Genomic DNA, 20,496 nt, shown 5'->3' on the forward strand with positions numbered 1-20,496 from the left:
CTGTATGAAATTAAATATCTATTATCCTTGAGCTGTCAGGCTCCAAGTTAGACTATGACAGTTGGAGATCACCCCTTGTTGCAATATCAATTGTGTTCCTTGATTTTGCCAAGGAAACTACCTTGTAGAATCTGCTCTCGACCAAATATGTTGAGGGAAAGGCAATAAAAAAAGTGGGATTTTCCCCACTATGTCGTAAATTTATTTGCCGGATCACTCTTGATCCAAAAATCTTTTTGAACCTGTCTGAACTGACCATGTGCATTTATATCACTCTGAAGATTCATCAACCTCTCTTGGATTTCTGACTCAATTGGTTGGTTGTACTTAAAATGGATTCAAAATCCAATCCGAGATACCAAGATTTAACAGGTCATTAAATCTTCCTTGTGTATCTGCTTTAGATGTTTCATATAAAACGGTAAGGTCATCGTCCTTCAGTGCCTCTGCAATTGTCTTCAGGTTTGAAAATTGTAAAAATTCTTGACATCCTATATTGTGCCAATAGACTTTTTGAGTATAAGGAAAGAAATAAAAGCTTCCTTACAATCTACAAGATTACTGTTTTTGCCCTGTAGGGTCTTGTTTAACAATTAACTTTCTGAAAGATGTCTGCTGGATAAAATATGTCCACCTTAGCATCCATGGGTCTTTCTCCATGCTCTTTATCAGACATGAAGGAAACTATGATGTCCCAGAGCATAACAAAATTTTGAAGACAATTTCTCTTCAACAATTTCTCTTGGAAAGCCACCTCATCTTGGTATGCAGCATAGCTGCAGGAAAAGGCGATCCTGGAGGGCATGGAATTTGAAGTTTACAGCCTTTATGACAATTGAAGGAGAAAGATTGTGATGTCGTCCGAAGTGTTTAGCTATTAGGTGCTCCCTGTGAATGATGCAATGAACAGTAACGACAGAAGGTATACCTCTTTAGATGTGCGATGAATCCTCTGTACTGACCAACCATAGAAGTACCATCAGTTGCATAAGCAGTTATATTCTCCATTGGAATATTGTCCTTGCTTAAGTGACTTCTGACTTCTTCAAAATATACAGTCTCTTAGTATCCATTTTAATCCTCTTGGCAAATAACAGCTCTGTTCCAGAATTTCTCATAAGCCGTACGAAGAACACCATTATCTTGTCAAGTAGTTTCTTCTGATTGATTTGATTAGATTAGATTACTTATAGTGTGGAAACAGGCCCTTCGGTCCTACAAGTCCACACTGACCCGCCAAAGCGCAGCCCACCCATACCCCTATATTTACCCCTTCACCTAACACTACGGGCAATTTAACATGGTCAATTCACCTGACCTGCACATCTCTGGACTGTAGGAGGAAACCAGAGCACCAGAGGAAACCCACGCAGACACTGGGAGAAAATGCAAACTCCACACAGTCACTCGCCTGAGGCGGGAACTGAACCCGGGTCTCTGGCGCTGTGAGGCAGCAGTGCTAACCACTGTGCTGCCCAAAAGTTGTAAAGAGAATTTCTTGAATTGTACTGAACTGACCAATCCTCTTTCAATGTTTTGTGCCATCTCATCGATTCGTCTGGCAACAATAGAATTACTCAAGAATTGTCTGAATTGCTGCTTTGGCACTCAAATTCATTATATTAGATATTATGAACACTGAAGGCAGGATAAGCGACTCACCAATGTTGTGAGCATTTTCAGTTTTAGCAATCAGTTTACTAATTTTGTGTGATGCAAAAGACCCTTCTATAATTTCTGTGACGTTTGAGTAAGCATTTGTTTCTGCGTTGGCCTTCTCTCAAAATTATCTCAAGTTTTTGAAGAAATCGTAGGGTTTACCTTCCTTACATGGATGCAAGGCATCCAAAAGGTTTTTCAATTTGCTTGGCCTAATGCTTTCTTTTGGCAATGTAGTCATGCAGTTCAAGCTCGTGAGCAAAGATGGGTTTTGCAGAGATGCAATGAAACCATATGGTAAGTATTCTATTGAATACTGCCAACACTTCTTTGTTCACCAAGGAACTCGTGGGTAGAATTACTTCTGAAAATAATGAAAATAATAATGAGGCACTTCTTACAAGGAAAATAATGAACAAATGAATTAGGATAAAAAAAGGCCTAGCAAGACACGCTGATCTTCGGACAATGAAGTATAGTGATAATGGATGCGAGAACCCTTGGTTGAATATGTTGACCGGTGCAGTTTGATTTGCGACTGACTCTGAAGTGAGGCTGTATGAGAGGAGCTTAAGCAATTAATTCACCAGGTGTGCTGAATTCAAACGGCGTATTGGCAAGATGTTATAAATAGGAGGGAAACTATTGACTCCAATGAAGATTATTGCTTGGGTATTTCATTGGTTCAGTTACCAGGGCCCCCAGAAACTCTTGGGGCTTCCCTTCCTCATCTTTTTCAATCTGTGGCCCCCTTCAAATGTAACAGGGCCTCCTAAGGAGGCCATATGGCTCTTGTAGAGAATGGCTAGTCCAAACAACAAGATAATTAATTGCATTTTAAAAAAAGAGGAAGTTTCTATTTATGTCTATTTGAGCCAAACTATGGTGCTTCCTTTTATGGACAGGTTTATAAATGTTGTATAGGAAAATGGGGAAGGTGATTGCTATTAATGCAGAGACTCAGGTAATGGGGACTCTGATTCAAATCCCACTGTGGCAATTGATGAAGTTTGAATTTTAATGTCTGGAATTAAAAGTCTAATGACTATGAAACCATTGTCAATGGTCGGGAAAAACATGTTTGGTTCACTGACATCCTTCAGGGAAGGAAATTGCCATCCTTATTTGGTTTGGGCAACATGTGACTTCAAACCTACAATAACATGGTTGACTCTTAACTGTCTGATGGGCAATAAATATTGGCCTGGCTGACAACGCCCATATCCCATGAAAACTTAAAATATAAGGGCTTGGATCTTTGTGTTCACAGAATTATAGAAGCCCAATAGTAGAAAAAGAGGCCATTTGATCATCGAGCCTGCACCAACCCTATGAAGAGCACCCCATCCAGACCACCTGTTGATTTTAGGGGCAGGATTGTGGCCAATTGAATTCAGCTTAAGGAACAATTTTAAACTTTATGGAGTTATACAGCATGGAAAAAGATCCTTCACTCCATGCTGACTATAATCCCAAACTAAACTAGTCTCACCTGCTTACATTCCTGGCAATGTCCTGGTCAATCTCTTCTGAATCCTCTCCAACGTAATGATATCCTTCCTACAACATGGTGACCAGAATTGGACACAGTACCCAAGAAGAGGCCTCACCAATGTCCTGTATAATCTCAACATGACATCCCAACTCCTATACTCAAATGTCTGAGCAATGAAGGCAAGCATGCTAAATGCCGCTGTAACCATCCTATCTATGTTATGCAGATTTTGAAGAATTATGTACCTGAACAGCTTGGTGTGTCTGTTCTACATTACCACTAAGGCCCTGCTTTTGATTGTATAAGTCCTGCCCTTGTTTGTTTACCTTGCAATACTTCACATTTATCCAAATTAAAGTTGTTGGAAGCACTAGTTATTACAAATAAATTTGAGGCAGGAAAGTTTGAGCAGTTTGTTTGGCCACAAGCACAGGTGGACTCGACTGGTTTTTCTAAATATAATGTTTTTGAAAAAGTTGATCTTATCATGGTATTGCTCATTAACTTGACTGATAAGTTATATAACATTGGGAGTGACAAGGAGATTATCAGTCCAATCAATGTGATACCTTCATGGATGTGTCTGTTTCATACACTTTAATGTCTTGCTTGTTTTGTGGGGTGATCTAGGTGGCATTATGGGATGTTTGATTAGGTAGCAGTTTATTTTCTTCAACATTGTTTGCATTGGAATTTATAATTAAATAAGAGGGATGTTCTCAAATTTGAATGTATTAAATGGTGTTATTTGAGCAATCCAATTCTGCATTTGCAGAATTCTGAAATGTAGTAAGATTAGGATTAGTCTTACAGGTTTATTAGAAAAGGTACACTCTAGTATCTATACTAGAGTCTAAATTACAATGAAGTGTAATGGTGACCCTTCGCCTGCCTTTTGGATAAGTTAAAGTGCCTGGTTATGTTTTTGTTATTTATTGACAAGATGAGGACACTACTGACCAGGCCAACATTTATTACCCATCCTTAATAGCTCAGAGGGCAGTTAAGAGTCAACCACATTGCTTTGAATCCAGAGTCACATGAAGACGAGACCAGTTAAGGATAGAAGTTTTCTCCCCTAAAGGACATGAGTGAACCAGTTGGGTTTTTCCGAGCATCAACAATGACTTCATGGTCATCATTAGACCATGAATTGTCAATGAAATGTGAAGAGTGGCAAAAGGGCAGAACGGTGGCTCAATGAGTAGCACTGCTGTGTGATAGTACCAGGGACCTGGGTTCATTTCCACCCTTGGGCAACTGTCTGTGTGGAGTTTGCACTTTCTCCACGTGTTTGCATAAGTTTCTTCCCACAGTCCAAAGATGTGCAGGTTAGATGGATTAGCCATGCCAAATTGCCCATTGTGTCCAGGAATGTGCAGGCTAGGTGGATTAGCCAGGAAAAATGCAGGGTTAGGGTAGGAGTGTGGGTCTGGGTGGGATGCTTTTTTGAGGGTCGGTGTGGCCTGTTTCCATGCTGTAGGGTATTCAGTGATTCCATGAAATCAAATTATGAAAGCTTGGAAATTCCCAATCAAACACCTGTTGCATTTAATTAAGAAGACAAAATAAAATTCCCCCCATATGTTTCTGCAAACTAGTTTTCATAATTTTACTTTTGTGAATGCAATAATTTTTATTTCAAAAGGAAATACACTGCTGTTTTTAGTGTTGGATTTATATAAAAGTCATTGTCAATAGGAATAACTGATGACCAGTAAAAATGCCAACATGGTATTTCTCTGCTTTTTAACACTTCCATTTTGAGGCTTGACTAAAAATTGTGAAGTCATTATCATGGAGAAAAGGGCTATTTGGCCCAACGAAGTCATGTCAGGTCTCTGAAGACCAATCCAGTCAGCCCCATTTCCCCACTTTAATCCCTATAGTATAACAGACTGGTTACCCTCACATGACTGACTGACTGATTAATTTTCCTTTGAAAATATCGTTTGCTTACATTTCCAGCACCAATGTAGGCAATAAGTTCCAGGTCATTACTATTCATAACAAAAAAGATTTTTGCCTACATTTTATTCCTTCACTTAAGTTATATTTCTTGCCCATAACTTTAAATCTGTGTACTCTAATTGTTATATGAGAAAATAATATGAACGCCTTATTTTTGTCTACTTTATCTATCACACGACACCAGGCTATAGCCCAACAGATTTATTTGAAAGCGCTAGCTTTCGAAGCACTGCTTCTTCAGGTGATGAAGCGTTTCAAAAGCTAGTGCTTCCAGACAAACCTGTTGGGCTATTACCTGGTGTTGTGTGATTTTTAACTTTGTCTAAATCTGTCATACTATTATAAACCTCTATCAATCTTCCCTCAGTCTCATTCACATCCAGGGAATCAACCCCCAGCTTTTCCAAACGAACTTTATAGCTGAAATTCCTCATCCCTGGAACCATTGTGTAAAATTTCTCTACAACCACTTTAGACCCTCACATCCATCCTAAACTAGTGATCATAACTAGATGTAATGCTCCAGTTTTGTCCTACCATATTTGAAGGTTATGCACGTGAACTGCTGTCCTCACTCACTGTTTTGAACTGTGCCATTAAATCTAACTGTTGCTGCTCCCTACCCCTTATGCCAAATGCATTGCCTCACACTTCCTCATATTAAATTCCATCTGCCAGTTGTCAATCCACTCTGAGCCAAGATTTGTCCTCCCATAGTTAGCTGATATCATCCTTTCTGTTTGTCACAACCCCAGGCTTGCTATCATTGGTATAATGTTGAAATTGTACTCTACCAAACAGTTGCATTCCCTTCATCAACTGTTACTTCAACAAATAATTCAGTTAGATTAGTTGAGCATGATCTCCCTTGTACAAATTCATGCTGGCCCTCCTTAATTAACTTAAACCTCTCAAAGTGTCTGTTGTTTTTCTGCTTATTATTTTTAAAAGCTTACTTATCACTAACGTTAAATATTAAATCTATGTCCAGAGGGCAACAAGGGTTGGGCAGTAAATGCTGGCCCAGCCAGCGATGGCCATATCCCATGAATGTATAAAACAAATACAATGCTGCCTTTAGTTACCAGCACTGCTCTTGCACACTTTCTTGAAATGAGTGTGACCTTTGGCAGTCTTTTGACCCCGCTGTCTGCACAAAAAGATACATCTAGGGAAGATTAGAAGATTGCAGACCCTTCTATGCTCTCTACCCCCACTTCCTTTTTTAATCTGTAATGCAAACAATTGAACCAGGTGATTTATACTCTCTAAGCATAATCAGGTTGCTTATACATTGTTGGTCAATTTTTGCTCCATCTCTACCATTACTGTCTTTTGATATTTTGTCAGCAATCACTTTTTTCTTTATAACAATAACAAGGCATTCTTTAATATTGTAATATTGCTATATGCTGCTATGTGTATTATCATCCCCTGTCCCTAATTACTGTTGACTTCACTTGTTTTTTACATGCCATTCGATGATTTTTTATATTCCCTGTTATAGTTAAATGTCATTCTAATCTCATCTGTTTCAGTTTTATTTCCTCTTCAAGATATTCAGCTCAGATAACCTGTGTTGGGGATTCCTGTCTCATTTTCTTCTACCTCTTAACCTTACAGCATAACTTTCTAGACCGTTTTCTGAGACCTTGCTACCCTAAAGGCCCAAGCCATTGCACTTTCCCTTTTTTTTAATTCTAGCACAATCCCTGCAAATGCTCCTTTCACTTTCTTTAGTGCTTCTATATTTTTTTATATTAAAACACAAGGGAGAGAATTACAGACAAGTTAGCCTGACATCATTATTGAAGAAACTGCTACAATCTCTAATAAAAGAACTGATGGCAGGGTATTTAGGAAGCACCAATGAGATTAGACAAAGTTAGCCCAAATCTAAGAAAGAAATCATGCTTAATTCAACTATTGGAGTGTTTTAGGATGTCACGAAAATAGGTGAGGGGAAAACCAGTGGAAGTGGTATATTTGAATTTCACTAGGAATTTTGGACAAAATTTAAGCAGACATGGTTATTCCCCTGTAAAACAGATTTATCAGTTTGGATACTGTTGAGTGGAATGGTCTCAGAATTATAGTAGCAGTCAAATTCATGGCGCCATGGTTGGCTCTGCTGCAGAGGGAGGGGAAATAGGCATAGAAATATTATAGTTATAGAGGATTCAATTGTAAGGGTAATAGATAGGTGTTTCTGTGGCCGCAAACTTGAGTCCAGAATGGTGTGTTACCTCCTTGGCATTAGGGTCCTAGATATCTTGGGGCAGTTGCAGGACATTCTGGAGAGGGAGGGCGAACAGCCATTGGTTGTGGTATACATTTGGAACCAACGACATCGGTGAAGAAGGGATGAGGTCCTAAAAAGCAGAATATAGAGAACAAGGAAGAAAGTTGAAATGTAAGTAGTTATCTCAGGATTGCTACAAGTGCCACGAGCAAATCAGAGTAGAAACAGCAGGATATCTAGGATGAACTTATGGCTAAAAGATGATGTGAGGGCGAGGGTTTCAGATTTGTGGGGCATTCGGACCCATTCTAGTGGAGGTGGGACTTGTGCAAACTGGATGGGTTCCACGTGAGCAGAACCAGGTCTGATATCCTTTGGGCAATACTTTGTAGAGCGGTTGGGGTAGGCTTAAACTAATGTGGTAGAGGGATGCGACGAGAGGAGTAGGGTGGTAGATGCAGAAATTGAGGGAGTGCTAGCAAATAAGGTAAACGTTACCAAGAACAAGAACAGGCAGGGAAACACTACTGAAATGCATGTGTTTCAATGCGAGAAGTATAATAGGCAAGGTCATTGCCCTTGGAGCTATGACGTTATGGCAGTTAGAGATTTGGTTGAAAGACGGACAAGACTGGCAGCTGAATGTTCCAGGGATTGTTAGAACCCAAGAATAGGAAAGATGAAATCACAATGTTGGGGGTAAAATACAGGCCTCCAAACAGCCAGGAAACTATTGGAAAAGATTGTCAGGGACAAAATCTATATGCTTATAGAAGCAAATGGACTTACTTGCAACAGACAACATGGTTTTGTGTAGGGGCGGTCATGCCTCACTAACTTGATCAAGTTTTTTAAGGGGGTGACTAAGATGTTTGAGGGAAAACTGTTTGATGTTGACTAAATGGACTTGAGTAAAGCCTTTGACAAGGACCATCCTGGCAGACTGGTACAAAAGGTGAAGTCATATAGTATCACGGGTGAACTGGCCAGATGGATACAGAACTGGCTTAGTCATAGGAGACAGAAGGTAGCAGTAGAAGGATGCTTTTTGGAATGGAGGGCTGTGACTTGTGGTAGTCCACAGGGATCAGTGTGGAACCTCAACTGTTTACGATCTACATAAAAGATTCTGAGGAAACTGTTGCTGGTCTAATTTGTAACTTTGCAGACGATACAAAGATTGGTGGAGTTGCAGATTGTGAGGAGGGTTGTCAGAGGATATAGCAGAATATGGATCAGTTGGAGGCATGGGCAGAAAAATGGCAGGAGTTTAATCCATTCAAATTTGAAGTGATACATTTTGAAAGGTCAAGTACTAATGGAAATTATACAGCGGATGGCATAACCCTCAGGAGTATTGATATGCAGAGGGATCTTGCTGTGCAGGTCCACAGATGGTAGTGCAGGTTGATAAGGTAGTAAAAGAAAGGCTTATGGCATGCTTGCCTTCATTAGAAGAGTCATTGAATATAAAGATAAAGGTAAGGCTGCATTTTTACAGAACTTTAGTTAGACCACATTTGGAATATTGCATACAGTTCTGGTAACCATACTACTAGAAGGATGTGGATGCTTTGGAGAGGATACAGTAAAGGTTTACCAGGATGTTGTCTGGTTTCGGGGATTTTACCTAGAAAGAAAGGTTGGATAGACAGGGTTTGTTTTCACTGGAGGTTGAGAAGCGATCTAATAGACGTTTATAAGGTTGTGAATGGGATGGATAGAGTGAAAGTTATGAGGCTTTTTTCCAGGGTGGAGGGGTCAATTACTAGAGGACAGAGATTCAAGGTGCGAGGGGAGAAGTTTAAAAAAATGTGTGAGGTAAGCTTTTGATGAAAAGGTTAGTGAGTGTCTGGAGTGTGTTGTCAGAGGAGGTCATGGAAGCAGACAGAACAGCAGCATTCAAGTAGCATGACTGAATGCATGAATATGAAAGGAACAGTGGGATATAGATCCTGCAAGTGAAGACGGTTTTAGTGTGAAAGGGCAAAATGTGGTGATGGACCTGTTCCTCTGTGTATTGTTCTTGTACACAGGATTGGGATTGATATACTGACATGGATTGAGAATTGGTTGACGGATCAGAAAGAGACTCTGAATAAAATCCTGGGCGGCAGGCAGTTTTGGCCAGTGATGAATCATAGTATTTGATCATCTATTTAAATGACTTTGGGGGAACAAAGGCAATATTGCCTCTCCTGCACTTCCAGGTGATGCATTGCAGACCCTAACTACTCACTATGAAATAGTTTTTCTCATCTCATACTTGCTTCTTGCGTAAAGCTGTTACCTAATTCTTGATCCATTTCCAAGTTGGAACAGTTTCTCCCTACACATTCTGTTGAGACCCTTATGCAGTTTTTCTTCCAAACCACACATCCGGCTTCTTTGGAATTATGAGACAATTCCATCAATGACGCCAGCTCAAAATCCTGGATTTTCTTCTCCATTAGCACTGTGTGTTTGTCTATCTATATGGACTGCAGGTGTTCAAGCAGACAGCTCACCGCCATCTTCACAAATGCATTTAGAGATAGCCAATAAATACTACTTAATTGAACAATGCCCAAATCCCAGGAAAGAATAAATTTGATGTGCATTTCTTAAAGCAACCAGCATGCCAACAATTGATGAAATTGTAAAACATTATTAATCCAGCTATGAAATAAACTGCTTAATTGAGAATAGAACAACCAATAAAAGTTCTTTCAAAGAAGATGCATTTCCAAATTCTTATGAACTGTATTAAAGGTATTTCTAAGGTAAAATATGTCTCAGAAACAACAGAAGTGACACTTATTGATAATTTCACTGTCATGATTTACATGGTGCTAATAATCCGAAGAACCTTGTCGGAGATGAAAATTAGACACCTACTTAAAATCTCAAAGTAAGGCATGACTATTTGAGTTGCCATCTTTCAAGTAAAAAAAAAATGAAATAGGTGGCAGTATTTTGCCGATGAACAGGGGAGCTTTTCTTGATGTTCTGGCCAATATTAATCCTTCAACTAAATCAACTTCTCTTATCATTATCATATTGCTATTTGTGGGGCCTTAATTAATATTGAATACATATGTACAAGAGTAATTTGGCAAGATGTGTATTCAAAGGAAAACTTTATTAAATAAAGCAATGTTAAGAATTTGGAAAATAAGTTGTGCCTATAACCATACATGACATGGGAAAATATATTGCAAGGAACAAATTCCATGGCCGGTTTGGGGTGTCATGATCCCCAATGCTCTTATGTTTGCAGGATAAATTGTCATATAATTGGAGGGTTCAGGGTGGAACAACCAGTAGACTGCGTGACCATATATCATGGTTCCATATGATGAAGCTCTTCGGGGAGTGCTTGAAGAGCATGGGGTTAGTGATGCTTGGGGGACAACACTGGAGTTGTGGTACGTATCTTGTCATTTGATTCTACTCCATGATTTGCATGCTGTGTAACATGATAATGTTCCATATGCTAATTGAGACTAGATAATTAGAAAAGAAAATACTAATTTATTTACTCGTGAAACTTTATCTACTGTCTTCATGATCTGAGAAATAGCTCAGTCACTTCCTGTTGGAACTAAAAAGCAACATTCGTTATACTGCTGGTCAGAAACATGCACAAACTCTGGCAATAGATATCATGAACACAGAGGTAGAAACAGTTTTGAGAAGGAAAGCGAGGAATGACTTAGAGCAAAGATCCATTGTTTGTTGTGCCCTCAATGAATAATAGTGGAACATAAAAGTTCATACTGAAGAATGTCTGAAAGAAAAGTTACCATTTGGACTTTGAATTTGCATGACATTAAAAATAGTCCAATAATTAATTAGTCTGCGTGATTTTCATGTTCATTTTCTGTTCCTAGCCTACAGATTACCAAATTTATTTAGTCCAGTTTTCCCAACTTGTATCTGAGCTCTGGGTTTCTGGTCTAGTAACAGAAACATGGGTTATGTTATCATAGCTGAAAATGTGTTGCTGGAAAAGCAGAGCAGGTCAGGCAGCATCCAAGGAGCAGGAGAATCGACGTTTCCGGCATGAGCCCGAAGGGCTCGATTCTCCTGCTCCTTGGATGCTGCCTGACCTGTTGCGCTTTTCCAGCAACACATTTTCAGCTCTGATCTCCAGCATCTGCAGTCCTCGCTTTCTCCTAGATGATGTTATCATAGCCTGAATGTAATTTTAGACCAGGTGTTATAACTGATTTAAAGCTCTAAGGTAAGCCTGACCTGCCTTACAGTAATCCTCTGTCATGCTTAGATAGGAGAGTTGTCTGATTAGTTCCTAGATATAGATTGGTCATGATCTAGTTTGGTCTAAAGTCTACATCTGAACTAGGGCAAGGCATAAGTTCAAGGAAGTGAATGACCTAATAGTCACAGAGTCAAACAGCACGGAAACAGACCCTTCAGACCAACTCATCGACTTAATCCCATTTGCCAGCATTTGGCTTGTATCCCACTCAACCCTTCCTTATTCGTATATCCATCGAGATAGCTTTAAATGTCGTAATTGTAACTACTACTTCCTCTGGCAGCTAATTCCATACACTCACCACCCTCTGCATGAAAGAGTTACCCTCAGTCCTTTTTTAAATCTTTCCCCTCTCACCTTAAACCTACGCTGTCTAGTTTTGGATTCCCTCACTGTAGGAAAGGACTTTGGCTATTCACCTTATCCATGTCCCTCATGATGTTATAAACCTCTGAGTTCACCCCTCCGCCTCCGAAGCTCCAGGGGAAAAATGTGTGTTTAGCCTCTCCTTATAACTCAAACCCTCCAGTTCTGGCAACATTCTTGTAAGTTTTTTCTGTGCCCCCTCAAGTTTAATGATGTTTTCCTATAGAATGGTGACCAGAATTGTATGCAGTATTCTAAATGTGGTCTCACCAATGTCTTGTGCAGCCACAACATGACCCCTATACTGAATGTTCTGACCAATGAAGGCAAATGTGCTAAATGTTTTTTTCACCATTCTCTCTACCCGTGACTCCATTTTCAAGAAACTCCTCTGTCTCTTTGTTTGGCAACACTTCCCAGAGCACTACCTTTAACTTTTTATATAATAGAAAGCAGGAATTTTCAGCATTGCTTCACCTGAGGCCCACTGAAGATGGTACCTAGTAGGGTAACGAAATGTTTGTATACCCCTGCCCTGGTTTGCCTTACCAAAATGTGACACCTCGCATTTGTCTGAATTAAACTCCATCTGCCACTCCTTGGCCCATCTGATCAAGGTCTCACTGTATCTGGGATAGTCTTCATCACCGTCCACTGTACAAACTGTTCTGGTGTCATTTGCAAGCATTTTAACCATAACTCCAGTACTCACATCCAAAAAGTGATGGACCCAGCATCAATCGTTGTGGCAACTGCTGGCCACCACCTTCCAGTCCAAAAGCAACCTTCTAGCACTACACTGTCTCCTGCCTTCGAGCTAATTTTGTATCCAATTGACTTGCTCCCCTGGATTCCATATGATCTACCATGTAAAACCTTGTCAAACACTTTGCTGAAGTTCATATAAACAACATCTTCTGCTCTGTTTCGACCCAATGTGTTGTTTTCCCTAAGTCTTCTAATCTGTGTGGCAGGGGAAAAAAAATCCTCCTGTCCTGTGTTGCAGAAGTTATAGGGGAATGCAAAAATTTTCTTATCTGGCCAATTTGCTGACATCACTTCTGATTTTGCAACTGTATTGTTCCAACTATGACTAGAATGGCAGACACTGATAGACTTTTCAGGGACTGGGGAGAAAAGCTGGCTCTGCTCAAAAAGAGCTATAATTAATATCTGATAAATAGAGGGTGAGACTTTGGACCTTCACTATCTTCAACCAGCAGTGAGGAGCTGGACCGGAATGGGAGCAGCTATAATCAGGATTGGATAAATAAAGATCAAGGTTTGTGATATTTGCTATCTTCTGGAAGTGGACAGAAAGTGGAACTGAATGGAAGCACCTTTAAAAAGGATTAGAGGACAAGCTTTGCGACTTCAGCTTTAGTGAGTAGCAAGCACTCTGACCTGCTTGGCTCCAACTGTAGTTGAGATTAGACAAATGAATGAGGCTTGGAGCCTTCACTACATTCGGGGAATGGAGACAATAGATTTGCATGGCAGCATCTCTAAACAGGATTAATAAATAGAGGGCAAGGAGGGGCTTTCATTATTGTCAGGGAGAGGAGAGAAGTTGGATTGTCTTGGGAGCAGCTATAATTGGAAGCCTTCAGGAGCTGCTTGTCTTTAAATATAAGTCCGATTGACTTGACCAGAAAACCATCAGTTCATTGGTTAGTGAGAAACTGCTGTTAGGGAGTGTTTGAAAGTGATAGTTTCTCAGTGATTTAGGGTCTTACATTCATAGTTACCTTTACTTAGATTTATGATTGTCAGATTGGCTATGATGGATAGGGGAAACTGTGTGAAAAGCTATAACTAATTTGTAGTTAACAACAAAATAACTTTTAAAGCATAAAAGTACAATACAAAAGCTGTTGCTACCATGGCTAATGAAAGAAATCAAGGATTATGTTTCATCAAAGGATTGGGTATAAAAGATAATCAAGGAAAAGATTAAGAAAGGGAAACTAAAATGAATATAAACCAGTAAGCAGCATAAAAACTGATGTAAAAGCTTCTAGAAGGTATGCAAAAAAGGAAAACATTAGCTAAAACAAAATGGGTCCATATTGAGAGTGTGATGCTGGAAAAGCACAGCAGGCCAAGCAGCATCCAAGGAACAAGAGAATTGATGTTTCAGGCTTAAGTCATTCATCAGAAAAGTGGGTCCATGTCAAGTAAAATCGCGAGGACTCTTAATAGGAGAAAAAGTAGTGGCAGAGAAACAATCAAATGTTGTGAGTCTGTCTTCTGAATGAAAATGCTAACAACTAAATATGGATCTACATTATACTGGTTTTTCTAAAAAGTACCAGAAATTAATGGAACATAGGTTAACAGATCCTTGGGATTTATCTACATCCTAGCATTTTGGGTGAAATGCCTTTAGAATTTGTAGATGGATTGGTGGTAAACTTTTTTACAATTCTATAGATCTGAACAAAAGTGGTAAATGTAACCTTACTATTCATGAATGTTTAGAGAGCAGAAATGGGGAACTACAGTCCTGTTCATCTGACGTCAGTGATTTTGAATGTTATGAAGGCTGTGATAACTGGGTACTCAGAAGGTAATGATCTGATTGAACAGACTCAGCTTAGATTTATGAAAGGAAATGATGTTTAGCAAACCTATTGGAGGTTTTTGAGGAATATTGTAGTCAGGTAAATAAGGAGAAACCAGTAGATGTTGTATATTTGGATTTTCAGAAGGCTGTCAGTAAGGTCTCTCAAGTTTATTAAGGCATATGGGATCAGAGTTGATTATACCAGCTTGGAGTGGTGATTCATTAATGGACAGAAAAATTCAGGAGAAAAAAATAGACTATTCTCTGGCAGGTTGTGACTAGTGGGGTACTGCAAGGATTAGTGCTCAAGCACCAGTTGTTTACCATCCTTATCAATAAATTGGATATGCTGACTCCAATGTAATATTTCCAAATTTGTGGATGATACAAGACTAGGTGGGAATGTGTATTTGAGGAGGATGCAAAGAGACTTTCAAGAATTTGGACTGGATGAGTGAGTGAGCAACAGCTTGGCAGATTTTGTTTTAATTCCCTCATGGGATGAGGGAGACACTGGCTATTCCAACATTTATTGCCTATCATTGATTGCCTGTCCCTAATTGCCCAGGCGGCAGTTAAGAGCCAACCACATTGCTGTGGTCTGAAGTTGCATGTAAGCCAGAACAGGTAATGATGACAATTTCCTTCCTAAACAAAAAGTAGTAAACCAGATGTGTGTTTTTTTTTTCTGACAATTAGCAATGGATTCATTATTAGATTCTTATTTTCAGATTTCTGTTGAATTCAAATTCAACCATCTGCTGTGGCAGGATTCGAATCTGGGTCCCCAGAACATTACCTGGATCTCTGGATTAACATTCCAGCAATAATACCAGTAGGCTGTCACCTCCCCAAGATGCAGAATGATTTGGATAATTTTAAGGGTATCCACCTTGGTAAGCGGAATGGAGCTGAAAAGTATTTCTTAAATTGAGAGGCTGATGCGTTTTGATCCTCAAAATGTTAGATGGCCTCTTTCATGAATTACTGAAAGCTAACATGCAGATGCAGTATGCAGTGTGGAGGGCAGGTAGTATGTTGACCTTTATTGTAAGATGATTAGAGTATGAGTAAGAGGTGGCAAATTTAGAACAGAGATGAGGAGAAGTTTATTCAAAGGGTTCTGAATCTTTGGAATTTAATACCCCAGAGTGTAGTGGATGCCAGGATGCTGAATAGATTTGAGGAGATGGATAAGTTTTGATTAGTTATGGGATCCAATCAGGAAAATACAGTTGAGGATGAGATGAGATTATAATAATGTTAACTGGCAGAGCCAGGCTCAAGGGGCTGAGTTGTCTATTCCTGCACCTGGTTCTTGTATTCTAAAGATGTCATGTTTTAATTGTATATAACCTTCATGATAGTACCTGGTATATTATGTACAATTCAGTTTCCCTTCCCTTAGGAAGGATATTTTCTCCAAAGTGGGAGTGCAGGGGATGTTCACCAGACTGATTGCTGGGACAAGGAAAATTCCGCATGAGCGGAGATTGAAGAGACTGTATTCTGTCTGGAATTTAGAAGAATGAAAGGAGAATTCATTAAAGTTGCAAAATACCTAATGGTAAAACAGGATGGATATGGAAAAACTGTTTTCTCTGGCCAGAGATATCTAAAATCCGGGTACACAGTCTCCAAATAAGAAGAAAGTCATTTAGATCTGAGAGGATGAGGAATTTCTTTCCACAGAACAGTGAATCTTTGGAATTCTCAACTTCATTTTCCAACTTCTTATTCAATAGTTTTTCAAAATTTCTGTCCATTGTGACTTCATGGGAGACAATTTCTTGGTAGTTTTGTCAGCTTTTAGCAGTGACCATGACTCCATCATTACAAGTTTATATTTGGATAGGAATTGCAAAATTTCATCTTAAGAAACTTTTACTTAACCAAGATCTTTAATATCTCAGCAGCAGATGATGTGCAGTTCAGAAGGCAAGTTTTAAATTCAGTTTTGGGTCCAAATCAAAGGCATGAAAGCACTGGGATAGCTGACTGAGGTCAAAAGATGTTTGCCTCCTTCCGGTAATTCGTTAACCTCTTATTTAAAAGAAGAAATCTTGTTCCTCCTTTGACGCATTTTCACTGTAATTTCTCACTTGTTTTTCAGGCTTGCACATCTATTGCCTCCAGGTAGTAAGCTTAGTACAATTCTGAACTAGTTACCTGCAAATGCACAGACCTGGCATTTACCCCAAGTCTGTGGTCCGGATTTCCTTTCTCCTTTTCCTTCCACTTCCCCTCAGAGCTGATTAGTTCTTGATCCAACCAAACAATTGTTCTTAAATTGAGCTAACTTTTTTGTTGTCACCTATTGTGACTTTATGGTAGCTGCAATTGAGAACTCTGCTGCATACTCTATATCCTCATTTTTAGCTTGCAGCATCCATGATGATGATTTGAAAATAGTATGAGAAAAAGATAAATCATTCTCCAAAAGGTTGAATTCTCCTTGTTGCCCTTGCCCGTTCAAGTCTTCTCACTAATAAGTGGCCGAATGCAAAGTGGAAGTCTGAGAGGTGTAACCTAGAGTGATGATAATCCTATGAAAGTAGTCTATACAAAATATGTTTCAAAAAAATGATGTATGTTATTTGCCTAAACAATTTTGTCAACTAGTTTTGTTTATTTTTCAGAACAGGATTTGGAGAATAGCCGCAATCTTCCTGGTAGGAGCAGTTCACCAAGAGGAAGTCTTTCACCACGGTAAGCCATGTGTTTTGCAAATATTAGATGATAATAGTATATCTGACATTTTTAGTCACGTTTTCATGCTATTTTGTGATGAAGCCAGTGGCATTTTCGGGCTTCGGTGTAGAAGTGATTGCTGCAGAGATCATTGGATTATGCAGAGGAGAAGTAACAGCTTGGCTTAATGGTGCACTCTCATCTCTGTTAAAGATTGTGAACTCTGGTCTACACAGACCTGATCTGTAATCTAGGCTGATACTTTTCAGTGTTTGGAACGCCGTATTTCTAATGGATGGAAAATATACTGTTGTATTTTTTGACTAGATTCATTCACAATTCTTTTTGTAGTTTGTGGGATCCAGCAGCTCTGAGTGACTGTAGCAGTCTACTTTGAAAATATGAGACAGTCGAAAAAGGTCCAGAATCATCTTTTTATGCCAAAGGATTGTATCAGGCTCATGATCAATTTAAAACAAAACCTAGTGCGTGAACAGAGGATTATACTTAGAACATAGAACAATACATTGCAGAACATGCCCTTCGGCCCTCGATTTGCGCCAACTTGTGAACTGATCTAAATCCATCCCCCTTCACTATCCCATCATCATCCATGTGCTTATCCAAGGACTGTTTAAAAGCCACTAATGTAGCTGAATTAACCACATTGGCAGGCAGGGCATTCCACGCCCTTACCACTCTGAGTAAAGAACCTACCTCTGACATCTGTCTTAAATCTATCACCCCTCAATTTGCAGCTATGCCCCCTCATACAAGTGTTATCATCCTAGGAAAAAGACTCTTACTGTCCACCCTATCTAATCCTCTGATCATCTTGAATGTCTCTTAAATCCCCTCTTGGCCACCTTCTCTCCAATGTGAATAGACCCAAGTGCCTCAGTCATTCCTCATAACACCTTCCCTCCAGACCAGGCAACATCCTGGTAAATCTCCTCTGCAACTTTTCCAATGTTTCCGCATCCATCTTGTAATGGGGCGACCAGAACTGTACACAATATTCCAAGTGAGGCAGCACTAGCATTTTGTACATTTGCAGCATGACATCACGGCTCTGGAACTCAGTCTCTCTACCAATAAAACCCAACACACTGTCGCCTTAACTGCACTATCAACCTGGGTGGCAACTTTCAGAGATCTATGTACATGGACATCAAGATCCCTCTGCACATCCGCACTACCAAGAATCTTTCCATTGACCCAGTATTCTGCCTTGCTGTTATTCTTCCCAAAGTGAATCACCTCATATTTATCTCACATAGGGTATGCTCACCTACCTCCAAGTCTAACACCTGGCCAAAAAAAAAAAAAAATAGGTGAGCACTTCGGGGACAGTGACCACAACTCGGTGACTTTTACTTTAGTGATGGAGAGGGATAATCGTGTGCCGCAGGGCAAGAGCTATAGCTGGGGGCAGGGAAATTATGATGCAGTGAGGCATGACTTAGGATGTGTGGATTGGAAAAACAGGCTTCAAGAGAAGAACACTAATGAGATGTGGGGATTGTTCAAGGAGCAGCTACTGCGTGTCCTCGATAGGTATGTACCAGTCAGGCATGGTGTAAAGGGCCTTGTGAGGCAGCCGTGGTTTAGTAAGGAATTGGAGTCCCTTGTGAAAGGGAAGAAGGTGGCATATGTAAAGATGAGGCGTGAAGGTTCAGTAGGGGCGATTGAGAGTTATAAGGTAGCCAGGAAGGAGCTAAAGAGGGAGTTAAGAAAAGCGAGAAGGGGACATGAAAAGTCTTTAGCTGGTAGGATTAGGGAAAACCCAAAGGCTTTCTATAGGTATGTCAAGAATAAAAGGATGACTAGGGTAGGTATCGGTCCAGTCAAGGATAGTAGTGGGAAGTTGTGTGTGGAGGCGGAGGAGATTGGAGAGACATTAAATCAGTACTTTTCATCAGTATTCACTCAGGAACAGGACACTGTTGCTGATGTGAATATGGAATCACAAATAATTAGAATGGATGCCCTGGAAATATGCAGGGAAGAGGTTTTGGGAATATTGGAAAGGATGAATATAGATAAGTCTCCTGGGCCTGATGGCATTTACCCCAGGATCCTATGGGAAGCGAGGGAGGAGATAGCAGAGCCATTGGCCTGGATTTTTATGTCATCGTTGTCAACAGGAATAGTACCAGAGGACTGGAGGATAGCGAATGTGGTCCCATTGTTCAAGAAAGGGAGTAGGGATAGCCCTAGCAACTATAGGCCAGTGAGTCTGACTTCAGTGGTGGGCAAAGTCTTAGAGAGAATGGTAAGGGATAAGATTTATGAACATCTGGGTAGGAATAACGTGATCAGGGATAGCCAGCATGGTTTTGTGAAGGGCAGGTCGTGCCTCACAAACCTTATTGAGTTCTTTGAGAAGGTGACCAAGGAAGTGGATGAGGGTAAAGCAGTAGATGTTGTGTATATGGATTTTAGTAAGGCGTTCGATAAGGTTCCCCATGGTAGGCTAATGCTAAAACTTCGGAGGTATGGCATTGAGGATACATTAGAGGTTTGGATTAGGAATTGGCTGGCTGGAAGGAGACAGAGGGTAGTAGTTGATGGATTATGTTCATCTTGGAGCGCAGTTACTAGCGGTGTACCACAAGGATCTGTTTTGGGACCATTGCTTTTTGTTATCTTTATAAATGATCTAGAGGAAGGACTTGAAAGCTGGGTAAGCAAGTTTGCGGATGACACAAAAGTCGGTGGAGTTGTGGATAGTGAGGAAGGAAGTGGTAGGTTACAGCAGGATATAGATAAGTTGCAGAGCTGGGCGGAAATGTGGCAAATGGAATTCAATGTAGCTAAGTGCGAAGTCGTTCACTTTGGTAGGAATAACAAGATGATGGATTACTGGGCTAATGGTAGGCTACTTGGTAGTGTGGATGAGCAGAGGGATCTTGGTGTCCATGTACACAGATCTCTGAAAGTTGCCACCCAGGTAAATAGTGCTGTGAGGAAGGCATATGGTGTACTGGGCTTTATTGGCAGAGGAATTGAGTTCCGGAGTCCTGAGGTCATGTTGCAGTTGTATAAGACTCTGGTGCGGCCTCATCTGGAGTATTGTGTGCAGTTTTGGTCGCCATACTATAGGAAGGATGTGGAAGCTTTAGAACGAGTGCAGAGGAGGTTTACCAGGATGTTGCCTGGAATGGTAGGAAAATCTTATGAGGAAAGGCTGAGGCACTTGGGGCTGTTCTCATTGGAGAAGAGAAGGTTTAGGGGAGATCTGA

At 40.1% G+C, this 20,496-nt stretch overlaps 1 protein-coding gene across 8 annotated transcripts in view; it reads left to right on the plus strand.

Moving 5' to 3' along the window:
* The window catches only part of mllt10 (MLLT10 histone lysine methyltransferase DOT1L cofactor), a 454,712-nt gene that overhangs the window by 391,723 nt on the left and 42,493 nt on the right, over positions 1-20,496 (plus strand). For all 8 annotated transcript variants that reach the window (XM_060824984.1, XM_060824989.1, XM_060824988.1 and 5 more), the window contains one exon: positions 17,200-17,269. In XM_060824984.1, the coding sequence (XP_060680967.1) occupies positions 17,200-17,269 (70 nt within the window). The remainder of the gene's footprint in view (positions 1-17,199; positions 17,270-20,496) is intronic.

Source organism: Hemiscyllium ocellatum, chromosome 5 (assembly GCF_020745735.1).
Source record: "Hemiscyllium ocellatum isolate sHemOce1 chromosome 5, sHemOce1.pat.X.cur, whole genome shotgun sequence".
Classification (NCBI taxonomy): Eukaryota; Metazoa; Chordata; class Chondrichthyes; order Orectolobiformes; family Hemiscylliidae; genus Hemiscyllium; species Hemiscyllium ocellatum.